Below are 22,368 nucleotides of genomic sequence, written 5' to 3'. Positions count from 1 at the left end.
TTTTGTATTCCCTGCAGTTGTGTTGCTTTTGACAAGCTCTTGGTAACTTGTGCTTTCACAACCTCACATTTTAGACCGATGACTTCTTCCACGAGCAGTTTAAAATGTTCTGCTTCATACTTGAGAAGTTTTAAACAGCAATGCTTCTAGTTAAGTCACTTATGTGATTACATTGACCACCATCGGCAGTAGTAAGGAAGGTCTTTTAAAACGTGGCGCTCTATAATGCAACGTCGTAATGACTCGAGTCACTGTTTTCAAAGACTCGACCCAGTCTCTTTCTAAGAAAGCACAAAATGACTTGACTCGAGTTATAGTTTGAAGTGACTGAACTTCGGTTGTTTCATTACGTTTCAGTATTAAAGTAAAACCAATCTTTGGCCGAATTACATTAAAGTGTAACTTCAAATGATTTTATTTGTCTACAAATGTGTAAGTTGCAGCCAAACGAAGCAAATTTTGTAAATTGCAATGAAACCTTCTTGCGGCAGCGTCTAAGAATAATTTTATATTATTTCCAACATATCTCCCTGGAATGAATCCAGCTTCAGCTCGGTGGTTGAGTGTAGGCGAAAGTTTTTTATACTATTACACATAATTACAGACGTATTTTTGAAGGTATTTTAATATCTGCCTTTAGCGATCCGAGGTCAGCTGCCAGTGTTGACAGGACCCCGCACTTTTTTAAAATCAAATGTTTTCTCAGACTTGTTCAGTTCACCAAAGCTCGCCGTAACTTAGCGGCAAAATGGCTGCAGGGAATTCGTTGGGGCCGAAGAAATTATTGTTTTAGCAACATCTCCAATATAGACGGAACAATGCAGTGTTCGGGTGAGTGCCGCACTCACTGCATTGGAAATATGTCGCCCATTTTCAACTCGTTCCACTATCTTTATAAAAACGCGAGCTGCAAACTTGTCGCGAGTCAAAGCGGATTTTTTTCAATTTATTGTTATCTAGTTTCAACATTATTTTAAAGATACAAGACTGACGTCACAAATAGAAAATGTGACATCATAATAGAAAAATAACAACAAAAGGGACAGTCCCTAAAATCTGATAAATTAATCAAAAAGAACAAATTTGAATGGAATCGATGGATCTTGCGTAAATGATTGCGATAATTTTCAAAGCTTGAACTTTATTTGATAAAGGGGTCATTTGCGGACAAGTTCCCATCATCTCCGACATGCCCGTGCTACTGCGCACATCAGCCCTTTAATATTTAGGCTGAAACCCACCAAATTGTACAAAACAAGTGCCGAGAAGAAAGTTGCATTATTACGTCAGAATGAAGTCAACATGCTGTAATAATACGAACAAAAGGTGCTTGACGGGTGGTTGACAATCCTGTCAGGATCTACTGGCACAGCGCCGAGGGTGGAGCACCTGCGCACTCTCCACCTCTCCTTGCATATTTCACATTCACACGGATCCATAGAAGTATCATGTCACTTCCATGGCGCGCGAAGATTTTGACGATTTCACCGGCGCCGTGTTCGGTGGATGCGTGGTCAGGGGCTCATGAGCTTTGGGCTGGGAGGCCACCTCGGCACCAGGGGATGACCCGATGTTGATTTGCACGGTGTGGTTCCGATCGCCCTGCGCCTTCTTCACCGATAAACTTGATATTGACTTTACGTCGGGAGCCGAGTTGCTCGCCTCTGCAGCTTTCTTGTTCTTCCGCTTCAAATCGTCCAGTTTCGACAAAACAATGCTCCCGTCTTCCGCAACGAGCATGCCATCTGATGATGACGTACTGGCGGCAGTCGCCACTGGCTTCGTACTTTGTGGCAGCGACACAGAGAACAAAGCGCCACTGCCGAGCTTCAGCATGTTGCCAGCGATGGTGATGCGGCCAGTATTGACCACCTGACTTGAACTGGCATAACTGGCACCTATCAAGGGCGCAGCTTGCGGGCTCGCCAGGCTGCCCAGGTTTAAGTTGATCGTCCTCGCGTTTGCCACGCGGCTGCCCTTGACAAGAGGTCCATTGTTGCCTTCGTTTGTTTGATTTTGTGAAGATTTTGGTGAGCTAGGTGCTGACTGGGTACCTCGCGTACCAGCCGAGGCGTCATTGCTTAAAGTGGCGAGCACGTTAGCCGGCAACGCAAGGTTCACGTTGACAGCACCACGCTGTGCCCGTTGACCTGGTAGCGCTCGTCGCGCATGAATGGCTGCATTAGTTCCAGCAGCCAGGTCAGATTGAGATGATCTGATTGGTTGATTATCCGTCGTTCTGCTTGGTTGCGTGTGCGGGTACAAGACAGTGTTGAGACCCACAGAGCCAGAACTTATTCTTAACAAAGCCGGTACCCCAGTGGTGTGAGTCAGCCCTGCCCGCGACATGGAGACGGTCACGGTCGCGGGGAGCACAGTCGTCCTTTGGTTTATCGCCGGGGATGTCGACGTCATAACCCTCTGCTGCCCACTAGTACCAAGCGTAGTAGGATAAGTCCGAGAGTCCGTTAAGGTCGAGGTCAAAGTGACAAGCCCTCCACATGTGGCGCACTTGAGCGGTGATTGTTCGTAAGTTTTTGAAGAATTCGTCGCAATCCTGCAAGTGTTGACACTAGATGGCAGTCTTGATGATTCTAAATATAATTGAGGGGTTGAGTGGTTCGACCGATGAAACCTCACAACAAACCACATACTTACTGCTCGAATGCGTCACAGTTGTCATGGTGACTGGGGTTGTCGTGGAGACAGGGACCAGCGCAGACATGGCGAACGCAACAGAACTTTTATCCAGTTCCAGCGACGAACATTTCTTCTGCTTCACCGGGGTTGGTCTGGTTTTCATGAAAATTTGATTATAACGTAACTAAGGAAACTGACGCAGTTTATCGTTCTTACCTCTTTTTATTTTTGCCGGCTGGGGCAGCTTGTTTCCGACCTGGGTAAGAAAGAAACATCTTTAATATGCTCGAACACTTAATAAGCGTTTTATATGAACTGTGAGAACCAACCAGAAAAATCCAAACTCCAAGCCAAGTCATGTCCTGGCTGGTTTTGAGCTGAAGAGCAGTTTTCATCAGATTCTTTTGTGGCTGCGCCTTGAACACTCTCTGTCGTTGGTCGGTAATGCGACCAACGATCTTGTTTGATTTCTATGGAAGCAAAATAATCAACAGTTTCAAAGTTTTCGATGTCTCCATCAGGCGACTCACCTTTAAGTAGGTCCTGTAGTTGCGAAGTTGGAGGTAAATAATCGCGTCCACTCACGTCGATGTTTTCAAGATGTCTATTGTACGGATGATACGCTCGATCAAGCATTACCCTTCCACCCCGACCGACCCTGCAAATAATTGACCGATGACGTCACAGAAAGCGGTCTTAGGCAACCATACACACACCTTCGCCTGGCAAATCCAACGCATCTGTCGGTGGAAAGAGAAGTCAGGTTGTACCGGTGTCGAGGGTCGCTCATCCACGGCCAATCTCCGACCAACTCATCCACAGGCTGCAAACAGCAAACGTCATCACCCTCAGACTCATTAAATCAGATTCTCCTCCCATTAATTAGTCAAGAGATAAAGGAATCATCATCGGATGAAGAGGTTGAATACATACACTATTTTAAACAAAAAATATTGCCTGATCTTTGTGGAACTCACCGCATAATAGACACAACCAGGTTTCCTTCGAAAAGTAAAAGTTCCATCGGGGAACTTCTTTGGATCGAAATTGTCGGGTGATGAGGAACCAATGACCTGAGATGAAAGCAGCCTAGTCACGACCGTTCATGCAGAACAACTCTGATAGTCAAATAGAGAACTCACTGTGCTTCGTGTGTCTTCATCGCTGGATGGAGGGAACTCGTACTGCGTCATCGTGTCGACCACATCCTGGTATGAAAGAGACTCTTTCCGTGTCGGCTTTGAGCTCAACTTTGGTGCAAAGGGGAGTTGTGCTGAAGTCTGATAAACACACGCCGAGACAAAATCAAAATTTGTCCATTGAAGCTAATTCCAACTTCAAAGATAGAGCCGAATCGTCACTGGATGGCAGCATACCTTGTTTTGCAGATGCTCGAGAAGAGGTTTGCCGGCTTGCACTGGAAGGTTCGATGAAGAGCTGACTCCAAGGTTCGGCCGAGACTTCTTTTTCTTTAATTTCTTCGACAAAACATCCCTAAAAACACAGCCATGTGACTTCCTGTGTTAAATTACATCCCACCGCTGAGTGGAGCCAACGCACCTGTCAATCTCGCCCCTTGATATTGAGAGCTGTGTGCTGGACGAGGTCATCTTACCCTTCGATGATGAAACACTGATGTGTCGTTTACGTCGGAATTGGGATGAGCCTGGTATCCTGAGATGTGTTCGTGCTCGCTGCGTAAACATTTCCTTCTTCATACCTCGTAATATACGACCGTCCCAATCTCGCATCTGAAACCTGGCACAGAAATCATATAACATTCAGTGACAAGGTTACACAGGTGCAGACACTGCTACTACATCTCATACCTCTTCTCAAAGACTTCCAGGGTGAGATGGAGGAGCTCTCGCTTGCTCTTCTCTCGCTTCTTCATCATTTCCAGGATGGTAACGGCACGACTCAGCTCTCTACGGAGCTTCAACATCTTCTCATACAACGACTCATCATTTTTACGATTCTACCGACAACTTTCTTAGTTAAAGAAACTGCTGAGTAATAAATTCACCTCAACCCACCTTTCTAGTTGGCTTAACCCCAACCCACCTTTCTAGTTTGCATTTTCTCCGTCCTTCGACGAAACGCGACATAACAGTCATTGATGGAGGTGCCATCCCTTCTCTCTTGCCGAACCTGAGCGACAGTCGAATAGTTTTTGTTCTCGATCTACTTAAATGTCAACATGCCTGAGACAAACCTGGTAAATCAATGAAGTTTTGTGTCGATTCCGCTTCTTGGTCCAGTAATCGTAAACCGATTTGATGAGATCGTCGTCCTCTTTGAGCAGCAATTTTGCTTCCTGCAGAGTAACGATCTGCGAAATTGAGTTAAAGCATCATTTTCTGGAAGATTTATATTTTACTGTCAACTGAGACCTCAAATAAAAGTGACACATTTTCATCAAATCATCCACCAGGGGCAGATTGTGCTCAAAACAGGCTCATGAGTTAGGACAAGCTCCGGCACAAATGCATAAATATCAGTTGTTAAGATGTTGTTAAGACACTGGCGGCACAGCAAGTGTCTCACCTTCAAGTAGCCTGCACATGATTGTTTAGTGGCCGTGAGTTTAACACACCACTGCCTTTACTTAATCCCATTACCATTAATATAATTTATTAGCAAGACCATGTTGACCACTTTTCCTCTGTAACGTGGTAAACATGGCATTATAAAAGCTGTAATTCAGCACTATACGAGGTGATGGTGGCATTAAAGATAATGTTAAACTGTTACAACCATATAAGCCTAGTACCACTTGATCTAATTACTTCTTCGCAGTGCACATATCTCCATGACCCTTTAACTATTGGGACCTGACTCCTTCTCCTGGAATTCTTAAGCTTTTTTTTACAGCAGATTCCTGGTGAGTGCTTTAAGGTGAAGATGGACTAGACCAGGGTCATTCAACGAGGGAGATGTTGCCCCCCAGGGGGCAATATTGTCCATCAAGGGGGCAATTGTGACAATTTTTGAAATTAGGGGGCGATGTTAGTCTTTAAGGGGGTGGAAGACCCTGTTATCATTGCCTTCCAAGTTGTGATTTTATAATTATGTATCTTTTATTGACCGCGCTATTATTGCATAACGTCATACTTGCTTTGTTTCTGATTATTCTTTCTTTTTTGTGATAATTTCAAGGCGAAATTGTACATCACAAGAAGCAAATACATTCGTAGAAAAATAATCATGGGGGCGATTTTGACCCAGAACTCCAAAAAAGGGGTGATTTCACAAAAAGGTTGAAGACCACCGTTTTAAACGTTTCTAACGTGTAACAACCTATCAATGAAGAAAATCATGATATTGTCTACATCAGAACTAGTGTTGCAAGTAATTCACAACCATTCCGAGCTTACGTACACAACACAGTTGCTGTTACTAACGCCTGGTATATATACAAGGGCAAGTCAAAAAGTAATGCACTTTTTTTGTTACATTAAAAATACGAAACACTATGGAATGGAATGAAAGCTGGAATACATGTCTTCATTCCACTTCATACCAAGGTGGAACTCGTCTATAGAATGAGGTGGTGAGTGCCTTGAGAAGTAGCAATGTGACCCAATGAAACACAGCTTAATTTTAATGTATGTTTTGTTTTGTGCTAATTGCTATTTTTAATGTAACAAAAAAAATTGCATCCACTTTTTGACTCGCCCTCATAAATTACAAAACTTACTTTTCGGGTATATTTTACTCGCGCAAAACATAAATGTTAAACTAGTCGGCACTCATTGTATAAACATAACTGAAATGCTTGTGATGCCCAGACTCTGCTCTTGGAACGTATTCTCGAACGTCCAAAGCAAAATCACCATCCATTTTTAAATAATATTGCTCAATCGAATAATCAACTGCAGTATGGTTGCATTAGGTGACTTTATTAAGTGGAATTTTGTGGCGGATCCACAGTCAATTTTGCAAACAATTTTTTCAACAACAATTCAAACAACACAATTTTTCTAATTTTCAGCAGATTTTGACAAGGTCTTTATGGTATTTAGTTCTGGCCAAAATAAAGATCGCCTTTCTTCACCGATATTTCACATAAAACGTTGTTGCATCGAGCAAATTCCATGAACATCATCTTTAATCAAAATCTTGAATTTGCTCACCTGGTTGCCACACGACTTCTCCAGCCTGTCAATCATCTCTTCAAACTGGTTGTGAGAAATATCAAGTCCTGACCGCTTGTCCGAGTCATTTATCCATGACTCATCCTCACTGTCCATGTCATAGTCCGGTTTCTCTTGCTCCAGAATTGAGTTAAGAGCTTGGGCTATATAAAAATATATCATACCCTCCATAAACACACCCTTTTTCATCTTTGTTATATGAAGTATATATCACTTTTCCTACACAAGATGCCGACTATATTTGGTGACAACCCGTACCTTGGTTGAGAACATAATGCTTCGGCATGCGGAATGTCTTCTTGTACAAGTTGTTGTAACACGCCATAGACATATCAGCCTCGGGCACGGGAATAACCATGACCTTGGCATCTCCGTACACTTGCTGCGCTGATATCGCCCTTTGGAGATGATGTTCCTAAACAGCAATTATTTCTATGACAAATATTACACCAAGGGTAAAGATCAAAGTTTTCATGTCAACAAATATTTTCCCTGCAGCTGATGGGACGCAATTTACACCTGTGATAAACCACACCCCGCTTTGCATAAAAGTGGATTCTTCATGAACTGGTTATGATAAATATACTCAATGGTGGCGTGCAAACAGATCAATGATTGAGTCAATCAACTTTATTGATAAAAATTCCAGTAACATGCAAGGAGGGGAACGCGTAGACCAGCACCAAAGGGGTGCAGTCATGGACGCCAACTTAAGGAGTTCGCGGCACGCCCAGATTTTGGCTGGGTGTTGGGTTTTTTGAAATCGTAAAAAAGGTTAAAACAATTTTGAACACTTCTTTTCATACTGGTTTAATTAAATTAAAAAGTATTATTTGTACCTTTTTACTAAATAAAATTGTGTGGAAACGTCTTTTAAGCAAAACAAAACTCAAATTTTTGGCGAAGTCTGCTAAGTAAAGTTTTTTGTTAATTAAACAGAGAATTTCAATTTTAGGTTAAAAATTAATTATGCCATAAAATTATGTAAATACGTGCCCAAGCACATTGACACGGCAAACCGGCTTTTACAATATATTGCCCGTCCTTATTTTGAACCCTGCAACTTCCAGCGCATTCTGAATGACAAGCGTGAGTTGTCTTTGCCTCTTTCTTCATGAGCTCATTTTTCTCTTCGGCGAACGTTACGTTATTTTTCTGTTCAAGACAAGATGCCAAATAAAATCCAGGCCACTCAGTTGGCACCTTATTTCATATCTATCGTTTATTTTCTGTTTTTTTTAGCAAAATATTGTTGTCCCAAAATAGGCAAATATTTATATTTGAAAATATTTGCGATTGCTGCGTTAGGTGTCCGCATGATATGGTTTCCATTACCTCAAGCATTTTCAGTCGTCAATAATCGACATTCTAATAAGCGTTAATGCATAAACACTTTGCTTTGACTGGATGGTCGTATTCTGATTCAAAAAATAAGGTTGCACTCATTTTCCAAACAAGAGAGTGTGACTTGTTTATACTCAAAAGTCTACAAGTCTTCTCTGAAGAAGCATTTGCACTTTTTGTACATCAAATCTAAGCTATGTGTAACACTCTTGTACGTCATTTGAATGTAATATTAACTAGTAGGCAATTAGATAACTGCAAAACTTGATACGTTTTGAGCACAGGACAAGTGACTTACGTAACGTCAAGACGAAACGTGATGACATCACACACACTTGGATATTTTGCTAAGTTGGCGTCACTAGGTGCATTGTTGACATGCTCCATCAATGTCACTCCTCATGATTAAAAAGCAACATATCACATTTTTCTTGTTATGAAATTGCCAATTCATTTGCTTTAATAAATGTTAATCAATTATGAGCATTTTCTGATGGGGAGCGGACTATATAAAATTCTGCAGTGCAGTGAAAACACAGAAGCACACAAACATCATATACATCCTCGTAGGCATCCTTCGGTCTTGAGAGACCATGGATCTGAGTTTCAAGAGAGTTTTTCAGATCGAGAACAGAGTCTGTTGTGACTGACCAACCCAACGCGGGAGTGACAACCATTCTGGCACCGAGATCATATGAACGTTGTAGAGTAGATTGAAGGTGGGAACCAGTTTATTTTGCAGCCTCTCTCATACTTTGCTGCGTTTCCAGCAGTTGGTCTCATGTTTTTCAAAGGAAGAATTGGCTTGGCAGGGTTGAGCTAGGATTTTGAATCAAGGTGGTCATTTATAAAAAGCCACTTATTGCAACTGCAGCTGGCATTAAGTGCGAAACAAAATACGCTTTTTATGCCTTTTAGATTTTTTTGTGAGGAACCTGACATAAAGTGAAGTTTATTTTTGAGTTACATAGAAAGTTACGCAAAAGTTTTAAAAATTGGGTTTTCCCCGGAAAAGGGAATTCGGTCAAGTTTATTTTGAGGCAGGTTAACTTGCTTTCATTTCCCCAACCATAATATATTGGGCAGTGAGCTAAATATATTTGCGCTGTTTTTGAAAAGACCAACTCGATCTGAGCCAAGCTCACTCCACTGCTTGCTTTCACTGTTCAAATCAAGCAAAAGACCACGTGAAAATCTACAAGTGTTGTTGGTTGCCAGGGTAACGCGTTTTGCTGAGTACCGAGCTCATTGGCAATTGAAACTTTTGCAAAAACTAGAATGCGTTTGTTAACGATGCTTGGATACATTGTCCGAAGAGTGATTGTTACATCACAACTCACAAACTGCTTCAGTACACGGCTATATCTGTATTGTACCATAGTCTTTGATACAACGTGTTTAAGAAATTGCTTGCTGCTGGTCCATACTCTTGGTCAATCTGGACGTGGTGGTTGATGCCTTGCTGATCCGATGAGTTTGGTGTCCGGAGAGGAGTTATAGATGGTAGAGCCCAGGTACACCAAGTCATGGCATTGTCGAGTTCATGATTGGAGAGATGGAAGCTTGGTGGAACGTCTGCACTCTACAACATTTCTTTCGCCTTCTACAGGCTGATGGTGAGGCCGAAATCTTCGCGAGCTTGACTGAAGCGAGTCATAATATAATATATATATAATGCTTGGAATAGGCTTAATAATTGCTGAGCCTAATCAACAATTGGTGATTGCCGTCCCAAAACAACTATACGCACCGAACGGGTGCAAATAACCAGATTAACATTCAAAACTGTGCCAAAAATAAATGTAGTACAACTCGACTATTGCTATACCCCCAGGAGAACACAAAACAATACCAAGTTATGCAAACTCATTTAAGAAACAGTTGTACAACTTATTTTTGAAATGTAGGGTACATATGATTTTATGGCAAATTAAAAATTAATTTGAAAACGGCGGTAAGAAACAGAATTGAATCGAGTTCATAACACATGACCTGATCCAAACCGAAGATAAATTTTCAAGAGTCACGTTTACAGTTTACTTTTATAACATAAATGTAAGTGTTCTGTGGTTTGTGAAGTATAAGGCAACAGTTAGGGTAACAACAACGATTGGTTTCATTGTTACGATTATTGTCACGCACTAAATGCAAAGAATTCGTTGCATGACTTCTAATAACACTGCTTGAAAGACGACAAGACAAGCGCATGAAAAGACAAACATGTAACCTGGGGCTTAATTGCGAGTTGTACACCAAAACTACTTAGACACCTTTCTTCTTTTGGCGCAAGATTCGCCGTCAACACCTCTCACATCCTGCTGTGTTGTTGTTGTACTAAAAGCGACACTGTGAAGTAAAGAAAGGCAATGTCTAGGTTGCAAACAATGCAAAAGTAAGTGGACAAAAGTTCTCTTCTGCACGATAGGTTGGTTGCTTTACAACTGCCATCATAACTTAACTTTTCTATTGCGATAATCGACAAAACCATGAGATAAAAGCTACAGACGACCCCAAGACCACATTTAACTTTCTTTGATTTTTGTATGTCAAAGTGTCTAGACATGTGTGCGTTGAGTCTAAACAATTAATGGTTAATCATTTCAGTTTATGAATTCTTTTAGTATAATCCCAGTGAGTGCACAGACAGCAGCAACAACAGCGACACAAAACTCGATCGCTTCTCATGCATGGCCAGAGTTTGATCATTCACGTGACGCACCGGTCATGGCGTGATTATTCATGCGTAACTGCGAGTTGGCTGAAAAGTAGCAGCCAGCGGATGATAAAATTATCCATTACAAACACTCGTATACCATGTTAAAGCCATTGGTTAATTATCGTTAGGAAAAAATTAATATTGACACAGCAATTTTTTGGTAAAATTCCAACACTGGGTACTTTCGTAGACTGACTACCCAACCCTATCAATACATGATGCTTTAGTGACATCGTGATTTCATAGACAAATACTTAAACTTGAAGACATATAAATCAAAATTTTTGGACTCGCCAAATAATTTCAGTTTCTATTTTGAAGACTCATGAGATAAGTTGTGGAAGTCTCTCATTGTAATATCCATGACCAGGATATGAAGGACATTTGTAACTGATCACAGTGATCAGTGATCTCGATGAACAGTTTTAAACTCGAACAATGTATACGAGATAAAAAGTCAAAATCCACAAAGAAAACGTGAGATAATCGGAACGTAGAGTAGGACCAGCTAAACAATCAAAGTTCATGCGATTATCACAGATTTATGTCGTGCAAAGACTTTCCCCAGTCCGAGGATAAAAATTATGACAGTACACCATATCACAGCACAAAAATGAAAATGCTCACGGAAAACGAATGAAACGGAAGAAGTGGCAAAGCTCATGGCATTTTGTTAGCCCTAGAATTAAAAATGCCATAGTACAATAAATGATAGGCTATGCCTTAACGTGATGCACAAAACCAAAACAGTGATTTGTAAAGTTTAAGACAAAACTTTAGTCAAATAAATATGTGACATGTCAAAGAAACTGGTTTTCGTTAATTTTTGTTGGTTGGCTTATTGTGAGCCTTGAAAAAGTATCTTTTATTGTTATAAACGCAATTTAATGGAAGTATCTTTGTCATTAAATTTCTTCATGTAATTTGTAAATTTTTTGTCAGTGGCTTAAAACTGACAGCAATTTTGGAAGGTCAAATTAAATAACGACAAAATAAACGAACAACGTTCATTTTCCCGCCCGTCTTACTACAATGTTGTCAATCGATCTATTGCGCCACCAAACGGACAACACTCGCTATTCTCAGGACAAAGAAAATAGGCTAAAATACTTACAGATTCTTCCTCTTTTTCCATGCCAGATGGCATTTGAGGCACGGCCCGGTTAAGCACAGAATAATCCTGTAAGTCTGATAATTCATCTTTCTGATAAACTGGCATCGGTTTCGTAGCGTCCAGCGCCCGAGCTCTAAACGAAAGCTTACTCATGACTCCAACACCCACTTAAACTAGGCCTTCAAATGCCGCCTTATCTTCGAAATATTCCACTTATTTTGTGCCAGCTCCACTGTTGACACCTTCTACCAGGCGTAAAGCTTGGAACAGTGTCTTCAGGTGCGTTCATGTTTGTGTAATATTCCTCTGAAATGCATGAAGATTTATGTTGACCCCAAGACCATTGCTCACAAATGATTCATTCGCTAGTGACCCACAATTCACAGCGACAAGCGAGACACGAGTCTATGCGCAATACAGTCCTGCGCATGATTCCCACGGTCTCTCTAGGCGCAAAATTGCTTCTGAGTAACCGAGCGTATCTTAACCAAAGTGAAGTTGATAAATCGTGCTACCGTTGGCGTTAAAACTTTAATTCAAAATGCTACCGATGTTTACAGTAAATAAGTCTTGAGCAAATATTTCTTTCCCTAGAATAATAAACTAAATTAATATTCTCTATAAAATTAGAACATAACAAAAACTAACGTTTAGCAGTAAAATTATTTCAACAGTTAATAATCAGTCATTACTCATTATTTAATAAAATTTGGTAATAGAAAAGGATGAAACAATGCAACTACACGCACTAACAATGTATTTGCTATTGTAAGACTATGTAATGTGATAGCTAACTCTCTACTTGCACCATTGCATTTGGCGTTGAAAAAGTTAATCAGTTTTACAAATAATCTGAATACATGTTGTGAAGGAAAAGTTCTTTTTGTGCTGTAACAACATCTAACGCCACCATTTTGCTCAACAGGTATTGACACAAAATTAAGGATACACTCAAATCAAAGTCGTGTGTTCCATATTGTAATTGAATCGTAGAACAGATTATTGGGCAACGTAGAAGTGAATGAACAAATGCGATCTGAACATAATATAACACAGCGTAATTCACCACATACAAAATGACCAGGTGTTTGTGACTGCCACCCTGTAGTTATGAAACTTGGTGTTTGCATTCTCAATGATCTCTCTAAAACGTAGCACTGAAATTTGTAAAAAATTAGCAAAATATTGGTGCATTATTAACGAAAACGACACACAAGTGGTGCTGCTGAACATATTTACTACAAAGAAAAAACAAATACAAGGGGCTACCAAAATATCATTAAGGTTTGTGGTCTGGTAAAAATCTCAGCAATTCTGTTGATTGCTCAAATCCAAATACCCTGACATAGCATGCAAGAAAATACTAACTTTATAAACGAAGACAAACAGAATTCTAAAGATAATAAAACCCTCTATATTTTTATAAACATATACTGGTTGGACTACATCATATAATTGAAGGATATTCACTTGCACAATATATATGCAATACAGGTACTTCATAAATTACAACATTTTATACAATTAATTCATAAATGAAGTGCACAAAACAATACGATGAAACCTTGTGGCTTGAACCAATTAAAAGCTGTCAAATTCTTCACCTCATCTTTCAGGTATAAATGTGTCCTGGACTCCTGAGATGGAAGAAAGATTAAATCATGAAAACAAACAAAAAACGGGCAGGGCAAGCCCAGTTGAGCCATGAATCAGCGAATTCTTGAAATTTAACAGCATTGAACGATTCTATTACTGAAGATTCTTTAATTTTCAGTGCATACTTGGACTGGGTAAATTTATCCTACTAATGGCAGCAAAAGCTTTTAGAGACTAAATTTGTTATCCATTAACCAAAATGTACATGTAAGAAAAAACTTATGGCAGAAGGTTTTTTGATTCGTCAACAAAATATACTTCCCTGTTTGTCATTTTAATGCCTAAATATTTCATATCTTTAGCTGTGGCGTAGCAACATAACTTGCCGCCCCAGTATTTCGATTAATATTGCCCTCGTCCAGTGTAGGCCTACCTCTGCAGAACATCGTCACGGCAATGATATTATTTTGAAGGTTCCCCACGGTACATAAATCTGAATGCACGTTACGTGAGATGAGAAGAGAAATGTAACGTTGGAATAACTACCATAGCTTGTTGTAAATGATTTATTAGCTTTCTGCGGAACATGGCATGCCATTAAATAAATAATACCACATTTTTTATCATCAAAGTGACAGGATCTTACAACTGTGTTTTAGTTACTTCGGCCGCAACATGACAAACGACATCAAGAAGAAAATGATATGTCCCAAAATTAAACTTAGTAACCATTGACCAATTGCCTTTTGTAGAATTACATTGAAGGGTGGGGGGAATCTCAAAAGTTATTAAAAGCAAGTTTTAAAATTGCCGTGTTTGTCCACAACACATCCCCAACATGCGATAAGCGCAAAATAATTGTGTTTTTGCTCCTCAAAATCGCTTTTGAGTAAATGAAGTGTTTTCATAAATTTATATCAACAATAGCTGCCTATTTATGGTGTAAGCTCAAACACTTTTAAAGCGCTGAATACATCCATTTTGCTGGGCCTTTTTCAGCAATTTTGAAAGGCCCTATACCCTCCTATTAGCCTGCACATGTGTTCTATAGATTATTGCTGTTAAAACGATAAGTGGTGGCAAAGAAGGAAGTGGGACATACAAAAAAACTAAAAGCGTAAAAATGAATGCGACCCAAAAAATTGTTTCTTGAGGAGGGACTAATGTAAGTTAAAAATAGAAAATCAAATACAGTTTAAAAAACAGCGATTAAAGGAAAAGTTTGTCTAAATAAAGGAAGAAAGTTTGAAAGCAAAGCAAGAGTAACGGATACTGTATGATTTCTATGGTATAATGCGTTGCTTTTTAAGTTTTATCGCCCACTCGGAACCTGCTGCCCCTGGATAAATCCAGAATATCCAGATTGCTGCTACACCACTGATCTTCGGTGTTCAGCGCGACATATTTTGCTGATGCAACAAATCACAACCAAGTAGTTTTGCTTACAACTGACAACTAGTTACTATGGCAGAGGAAAGCCTCCTGATGCAAAGCAATAAGCCAAAGACAGTTAATTCAACAATGCCAAGTTATTCCTATTTAACTTAATCAACATAACTATAAAGTGATTGTAGGTGAAAATATCTGTTGTAATTATATGTTTGTGACCTAATAATGGTATTTATGACCCTTCTTCATGGCTTTCTTCATCTTCTTCATCTGCTTCCGTTGATGCTTAGGAAGATGTTTCTGAGGAAAAAGTAAACATGATGTAAAGCTGCAAATTTATTTAAATTAAATTTTCAAAATGGTAAAATTACGCTGCAGTGCGAAATCGTAATTTTGCTTTGCGTGACAACTATCCCGAACTGCATGCACTTGACAGCGATATTGTCAAAGTGTAATGGTTATTTTTAGGTTACATGCATTCTTAAAACAAAGAACTTTTGCAGGTACTCGAAGATGTTTCCTTGATATAAACTAGTTGCTGATGGCTGGGACAGTTGTTTTGGCTATTTTTTTATTTCTTATTTAAAGTGTTTTCATGAACAGGTGGCCCTGCACACAGCACTCCCAGTGGAATAGTGAAATACTTTTAAAGAAAATAAAGAAATGTTTTCCCTCTTGTTTAGTTCTGTTCTCTTCAATTAAGTTGAAATGTTTTGGTAACTTCCACCAACTATTAACAACCATCCAAGTAAGATGCATAATTAAATACATTATGATGTCATACTATAGCGCGGAGTTCTCATCACAATGCTTACGTATTCGTCATCACTTGATGAACTTGAACTTGATGAGCTTGAACTTGAGCTGTGCTTTCCATGTTTATGATGCTTGTGATGTTTCTTGCCTGGGTGCAAAATATAAAATGTTTCAAACCAACTTCTCAACAGATTGTCACAAATCACTCATATTACAATATATCTATGAATGGAAGACTCGAATCTCGAGCTATATTGACCACAAAGCAAGGCAAAGATATTGCACATACTGAGGGTGCGACGGCATAGTCAGAAAATAACAAACGATAGCGTCGACGTCCAAAACATTTTAAGGTTTTTCTGTAACAGAATCCTGCTCCTACTGATCCTACCCCAGCATTGAGACTAAGATTTAAACACGACACCATTTATCCTGCTTTCCTGAATACTAAAATTCACTAAAGGAATATTTCAGTAACCATTGATAGGTCAAGAAGGACAGAAAAGGCCACATTAGATAAAAAGCTCTGCCTTATAAAAGTCCAACTGCACAAGGTTACAAATTAGCAGGGAAATATTTTCATGAAAAAATAAGGTATTCTGAGTCTACTGCGCTTTTTCAAATATCAATTTTAATAACTGACGATAACGTGGAAACCGTGGGTTTAAAATATTATCAATATTTGCAATCTTGGCAGCAGAGAGCGCAGTGAAGAAATCAAGAAATTATCCTTCATGTTACACCTTGCAAGAAAATGATAAAAATAAGCTCAAAAACTCATGTACAGTAGAACCCCGGTAAGGCGGCAACCCGTGGAAGTGAAGAAATCAAATCAGTATTTCAGCATCACCCACACCATCACACAATTGTTATTAATAGAAGACCACATGACCGCATGGTTCTGAAATGTAGTTTGGCTCAGTTGCTTCAAGTTTAACTCTTTGACTTGAGTACTGGGTTCTGCATCAGTGAATAAGCTTGGCTTGGCAACATTATTTGCCACTTGTCTTGAAGGAAGCTTTGTTTAAGAAATTTTAATATTCTATCAGAAGAAATAGTTTTCTAAAATATTATCACAATGTACATTTATGGTTGTAATTTTGACGTCAATAGAAGAAACTTTTTGGTTTTTAGTTCGAAGATAATTTGCAGTAATTTTCATTTGCAATCACATCTGCACAAAGCATTTACATTCAGTCAACAACTTGATTTTCACGTAGCAATGCTCTGACGAAGGACAAAAGTATGTCCGAAAATATTTATGTATTTTCCTGCATTTGTACTTTAAGTGCAGTTTAAAATATGCTGAGCTCTACTTCATACTTGGGTAAACGGCAATACTTCCACTTGCAATGGAGTAGATGTTTTTGGGAGTAATAATACTTCTACTTAAGTAACCTATGTGGTTACTTTGCCAACCAATCCTCAGGACCGGGTGGTATTACCTTCAGTGAGCACCAAGTGGTGAGGTTGAGTTTATTAGGGATGGAACCCAGTTTAAGGAAAATTCAACAGAATTTTGTGTTTTAACCTGGTTTGCAGCAAACTTAGAATAAAATGACAACTTATAAAAATATTGAAAAGTGAACATGCAGATTCTTTACCCAGGTCATAAGAAAGGAAAGATTGGAAGATTTTGACCCGCAATAAAAACGCAGCACAAATTGCTAATTACGCGAAAAGTAGTTGCTGTTATTCAAAACTGTTATTATTAACAAGTGTAGGTAAGTGCCACCCAAGCATGACTTATTGCAAGTTGGTGCACAAGCAAATGAGTAATTAGAAAGTTTTCAAAGAAGTGTGCTTAATTAGGACCTTTGATCATACAAGCTACATAAAATGGGTGTCGATTGTGATTTCATTGGTTCCAGCTGATTTTGATGCTTTTTATAAGACAATTTGTAGCCAACAGCAATTTTAAACTAATATAATAGTCTCATAATAATATTATATTCCCAATATTATAATAACTAAGGAAGAATTTTATATTCTTTATCCTTGACATCTTGGATAGTTTCTCATGACGTAACAATGCTGTGACATCATCAGTGACATAGAAAACATTTTCTCTTCTGGATACACTATGCACAACTCACCATGCTTCATTCCATGCATTCCCACCATCCCCGGTTGCATGTGGTATCCTGCTCCATGAGCTGCTGGGTAACCGGCCCCATGTGGAGCTGCTGGGTATCCTGCTCCATGTGGAGCTGCTGGGTAACCAGCCCCATGAGGTACTCCAGGTTGCCTAGGGTACCCTGTGTGTGGGGGTACAACCATGCCAGGTGGTGGCGGACCAGTAGTGTACCCAGGAGCTCCTGTTGGGTATGGTTGAGGTCCTGTAGGGTAAGGCTGGGGGATGCCAGGAGCACCAGGGGGAGGGTGGTACATGGGGGGTGCACGAGGATCCATGGGTGCAGTGGGCATGGCGCCTGAAACAGATTCAATGTTATTTAAATTGATCCTTAAATGTTGACCATCATCATGACAATGTTTAAAATTAAATTTGAAGTAAAATGTCACGGAAAGTGCGGCGGCTCATCATGAAACTTTGTAACTTGCAAACAAATTAAACTTGGGTAAGAACAACAATGTACACAGTGGGATACAAAAAAGTTTGTCTCATTGTCCAATAACTGCAGCTAATCACTCATCGTCGCAGATGCATAGATATCAGAAAATTCAAACCTGGCGGTTGAGAGGGGTATCCACCAGGTGGTGCTCCAGGATATGACATTTTCTCTAAATTTATGTTGTCTTCTTGCCGACAATTATGACACAAAATGATTCTCAAGATTCTTTCTATTATTGCTTTGAAACATTAAAAATTCCAATGAAAAAATAACATATAAACAAATCCAAAAAGTTTTAGATTTATATAAAATATATTTTCTTCTAAGCTGCTCAGAATAACACAAATTAACTTCAAACAAGCAACTTCTTGCATCAAAGACACATGAGCAATGTGTAAAATACCTGGCAAGTTAATGTGTCATGAGATCGTCTATAGGCAGCTTATGAACCATACATCATGATGATGTATCATGTACGCTTTCTTTAACTATGAAAATTGTCGACCCACTTTGACTCTTTTTTAAATTGCAAGCGTTTTTGCCATTGGTTTGCAAATATTTTGCTGAGGTGGGCAGCATATGAATTTGTTTTTACAATTATGAAAAAAATATTGAAAAAAGTTGCCTAGTTTATATTTTGCAGGGAATGAATTCGATGCATTGGTTTTGTTCAACATGAGATCATGTTACGTGATCAGTGCAGCAAGTGACGTGAAATGCGTAAAAGTTTGTGTGGTATCAGCAGAGGATTCAAACCACTGTAAAATAAGGTCTAGGCTACATATTTCAATATTTTTTATTTATTTATCATTTAAAAGAATTCTTATGCTGTTTACCTGAGCGAAATCTTTACAGTTTGATGCTTAAAATACTTGCAATTTAAAAAAGAATCAAAGCGGGTTGACAATTTCTATTGTTAAACATATAGGCAATTAAAAAGTCTTGCTACCCAGACAGTAACTCAGAAAGGGTTACATACATACATTATATTATACACATACATTAAAGTATTTAGCCTGCAATCATTGATATTTTGTAGCGCACCATTTTTAGCTTTAGATGGTTGAGACGATGAATGGACAACGGCCAGGAATGATATTACAAGCCATAATTAATAGTGCAGTGTTAATGGTGATTAAAGTGAATCTTTTGCTCAGTTCTATAAACTCAGGATAACCTTCAAAAAACAAAGACATTTTTCCTTTTTTAATTGTTTGAACAAAAAAAACGAACCAAGGATTGCAACAGACCCTTTTAAATTGTTGACCCCAGACAGGAATCGGCAAACTTTGTCCGTTGAATATTTACGCCAGCAGTCAAAATAGTTTATGCAAACAAGAAAATTTGATCAAAACAGTTTATTTACGAAATCTACCCACTTAAAAATATGTATTTACATCAAACACTTACATACAATATAAAAAAACCGTCATAGATGGTTTTCCGTCATAGATCTTCAGCCCTAGATTCTAGTCTGGGCAAGTGTCATTTAAAAAGACCTGATTGGGAAAGAATATGTTCCACTATACTGGGGCATAAAACTTGGTGTTCTTATAATTCTAAATTTCAACTTGTGATAATAACCAAAATTAATATACAGATTATGTAGGATTTACAATTCTAATATTTATGTGTCGTTTTAGCAAAGAGTAACACGAGACAGAATCACTTCCTGTACTAATGTTGTGACGTAATATTTATGCCTTTCTCTCATGCGTTCAGTTTGCCGAAAATAAGTTTGTTAGCGTAAGTTAGTACGAAATAACAAGTCTGGGAATAATCAGCGATCAGCAATTTAATGCAGTTGAATATAGCTAAGCCAAAATGCTATTACATTGACTGTTGAATGAAGTACTGTTGATGTGCCAATGTTCTGTCAATTTGTAATCGTATAACGAAGAAACAATATAACCAGTTTATACAATCAACAAATTTGTGCAAACTACTGAACAGTACAACTTAAGATAAGCTCAGTGTTAAGTCAGACAACTCTGCTTGTCGGCTTCACAAGACAATCAGCTTTTAGCTGAACAATCGAGTCTAGGATTGATTAAGCAAACAACGACCTTGAGGCTCATTATATCGATGACAATAAACATTCAGACAATCAAAGATTGTATTGGAGTGACTGGTACAGTCAAGTTCAACAACAATAACCAATCATTCCATTACAAACTCATTGATACACAGGCCAGCAGGCAGCACAGGTTTTATTTGAAAAACTTCACACATAGGCTAGTTGATAGGCTAAACCAGATTTTGCAAATTGGAAGCAAAGCTCATAAAGCACACACTGGACTGCTGGAACACATCAAAGATTAGCGATAGCATGCATCATCACAAACAAGTCAAAAATAAAAACCTATTAACCCATACACTGCCTAACTTCCACAGCAGTATTCCAATAAAGTTCTTCCATCTTACACGGCGTGTTTCCTGCAATCCTATAACGCGCGTGTTCTACCGCTTTACATTAGTCAGCGCCCAATTTGCTTTATCCGCCCTTCGCTGCTTCACACAAGCGCCAGCCACCGCGTCAACAAGGGAGCGCTTGATCTTGATCAGCGTCCAAGCATTCAACCGTGAAAACGAAACTGCATCTCATATTTGGAAAATTGCAGCAAGAAAAAGAAAAGGACAGAACAAGGCGCTAGTAAAGCAAGACTCAGTTTCAAAAATACATTTCCTCAGAGGCGATTGGACCATAACATCAACTAGCGTCTACACATGGACATGAGCAGTGTTTATTTAAGGTGTTTTGGGGGACCGAAACGGTCCCCCAAATTTCTCCAGCGGTTTCCCAAAATTTGGACTTGCAACTACAGGCTATTTTTTGGTATTTAAATGAAACACTTGCGGTCTCTTAAAACTACTTAGCGGTCACCCAAACCTTAAAAAAAATCCTGGACATGGGACAGATGGCATTAACATTGGACAATGTTTTAGTTACAAGGACGACCTGTAGCGTTCATCTTCCTGACCGCTAGGTTGCGACAGAGCACCACATCCTTTTGCAAAAAAGGTTCATTGCGTTTTTCATTAATGACAGTTCACATTTTGCCCCGGTTGTCTTCGGCAACCGGGGCTCGAGCGATGAGGAATCATCGCAGGGCTTAATTCGTGCAAAGATTTTCCTCAGTCCGAGGATAAAAATTATCATACCATACGTCACAAAACTCGTGAACATCCAGTTGCGATAAACTTCAAAGTCCCGGATCCTAACTTAACACTGCACCATTATTATTTGTCAACATTGGTGCGCAATATAGATGAAAAACATGGTAAAATTGATATCACCTTTACACGTCTGAGGTCCAGTTTAAGTGGTCGAAAGCTCCGAATTTGGAGCACTAGTTGAGTACCCTGCAGTGTAACTTATATTTAATCGATTCTACACACGCGACCGTTGTGATAAATACATGCGCTTAGTGCAACGTATATGTAGAGAATCGAAACCGATGTAAGTCACCACACTACATTAAATATTAAAGATTGTCATTGCACTGTTGCTGTTGTTTCTGCCCTAAGAGCAGCATTAATAATGACTCCGGTCTAGCAGTTGGAAAGTAGGCTACGTAAAATAACGATATTCTCCAAAGTTTTAGCTCTGGCGTAAGTTTGGCGCAAATAGATTTTGAAGTCATTCAAGTTCGTAAGAACTCTGTCCGGGCAACTTCCAGTTTCAGCCATGTAAATCCATCTATCTACATTCTACAGCCATCTAGGCTTAGGGTTGTGACAATCGAACCATAACCACGTGACTCTGTGCTACGTCATAAGCCTACGTTTGGAAAACATCTGAATTGGAAACGATCATGTGAAAACCTCGTTATCAAAAACAAAGAAAAGACGTTATCTCGATTGAACTGGTACAACAATTTGGAAAACACCTACGTCAGAATTCTGAGGTGAAAATTAGCCAAGATGATGCGACTGTTCGAAGTCAACAACGAAACGAACAGATGAAAGATTTATGCATTACAAAGAAGTTACGTAACCATATAAATAAGCGATGCATTTCATTTTAAAAAAAAAGAACCAACAACAAAAATAGAGAACAGGAAGAGAAACGGGAAAACTAAC

General features: G+C 39.1%; 2 protein-coding genes across 3 annotated transcripts; both read right to left on the bottom strand.

Annotated features, from left to right (window-relative positions):
- Positions 1-930: 930 nt before the first annotated feature.
- LOC143470058 (uncharacterized) lies at positions 931-12,406 on the bottom strand. The gene is made up of 16 exons (XM_076967921.1): positions 11,972-12,406; positions 7,056-7,212; positions 6,777-6,940; positions 4,856-4,972; positions 4,705-4,791; positions 4,470-4,618; positions 4,201-4,398; positions 4,017-4,134; positions 3,783-3,920; positions 3,618-3,713; positions 3,357-3,463; positions 3,171-3,298; positions 2,970-3,110; positions 2,857-2,896; positions 2,659-2,792; positions 931-2,594 (listed from the first exon to the last, which is right to left on the bottom strand). The coding sequence occupies exons 1-16, from the start codon at positions 12,122-12,124 to the stop codon at positions 1,447-1,449; spliced, it is 3,075 nt and encodes a 1,024-aa protein (XP_076824036.1). The 5' UTR covers positions 12,125-12,406; the 3' UTR covers positions 931-1,446.
- A 527-nt stretch (positions 12,407-12,933) lies between these two features.
- Positions 12,934-20,859, bottom strand: LOC143470059 (uncharacterized). Of its 2 annotated transcripts, none has more exons than XM_076967922.1 (6): positions 20,662-20,859; positions 18,401-18,523; positions 17,809-18,144; positions 15,772-15,860; positions 15,176-15,256; positions 12,934-13,608 (listed from the first exon to the last, which is right to left on the bottom strand). In XM_076967922.1, the coding sequence occupies exons 1-5, from the start codon at positions 20,702-20,704 to the stop codon at positions 15,176-15,178; spliced, it is 672 nt and encodes a 223-aa protein (XP_076824037.1). In that variant the 5' UTR covers positions 20,705-20,859; the 3' UTR covers positions 12,934-13,608. The 2 variants fall into 2 exon arrangements, with proteins under 2 accessions (XP_076824037.1, XP_076824038.1); XM_076967923.1 differs by lacking the exon at positions 20,662-20,859 and adding an exon at positions 19,330-19,575.
- Between the last annotated feature and the right edge of the window lie 1,509 nt (positions 20,860-22,368).

The sequence above is a fragment of the Clavelina lepadiformis genome, chromosome 9 (genome assembly GCF_947623445.1).
Source record: "Clavelina lepadiformis chromosome 9, kaClaLepa1.1, whole genome shotgun sequence".
NCBI classification, from domain to species: Eukaryota; Metazoa; Chordata; class Ascidiacea; order Aplousobranchia; family Clavelinidae; genus Clavelina; species Clavelina lepadiformis.
Note: the sequence above shows the minus strand (reverse complement) of the source record. Positions and strands in the feature narration are given on the sequence as shown.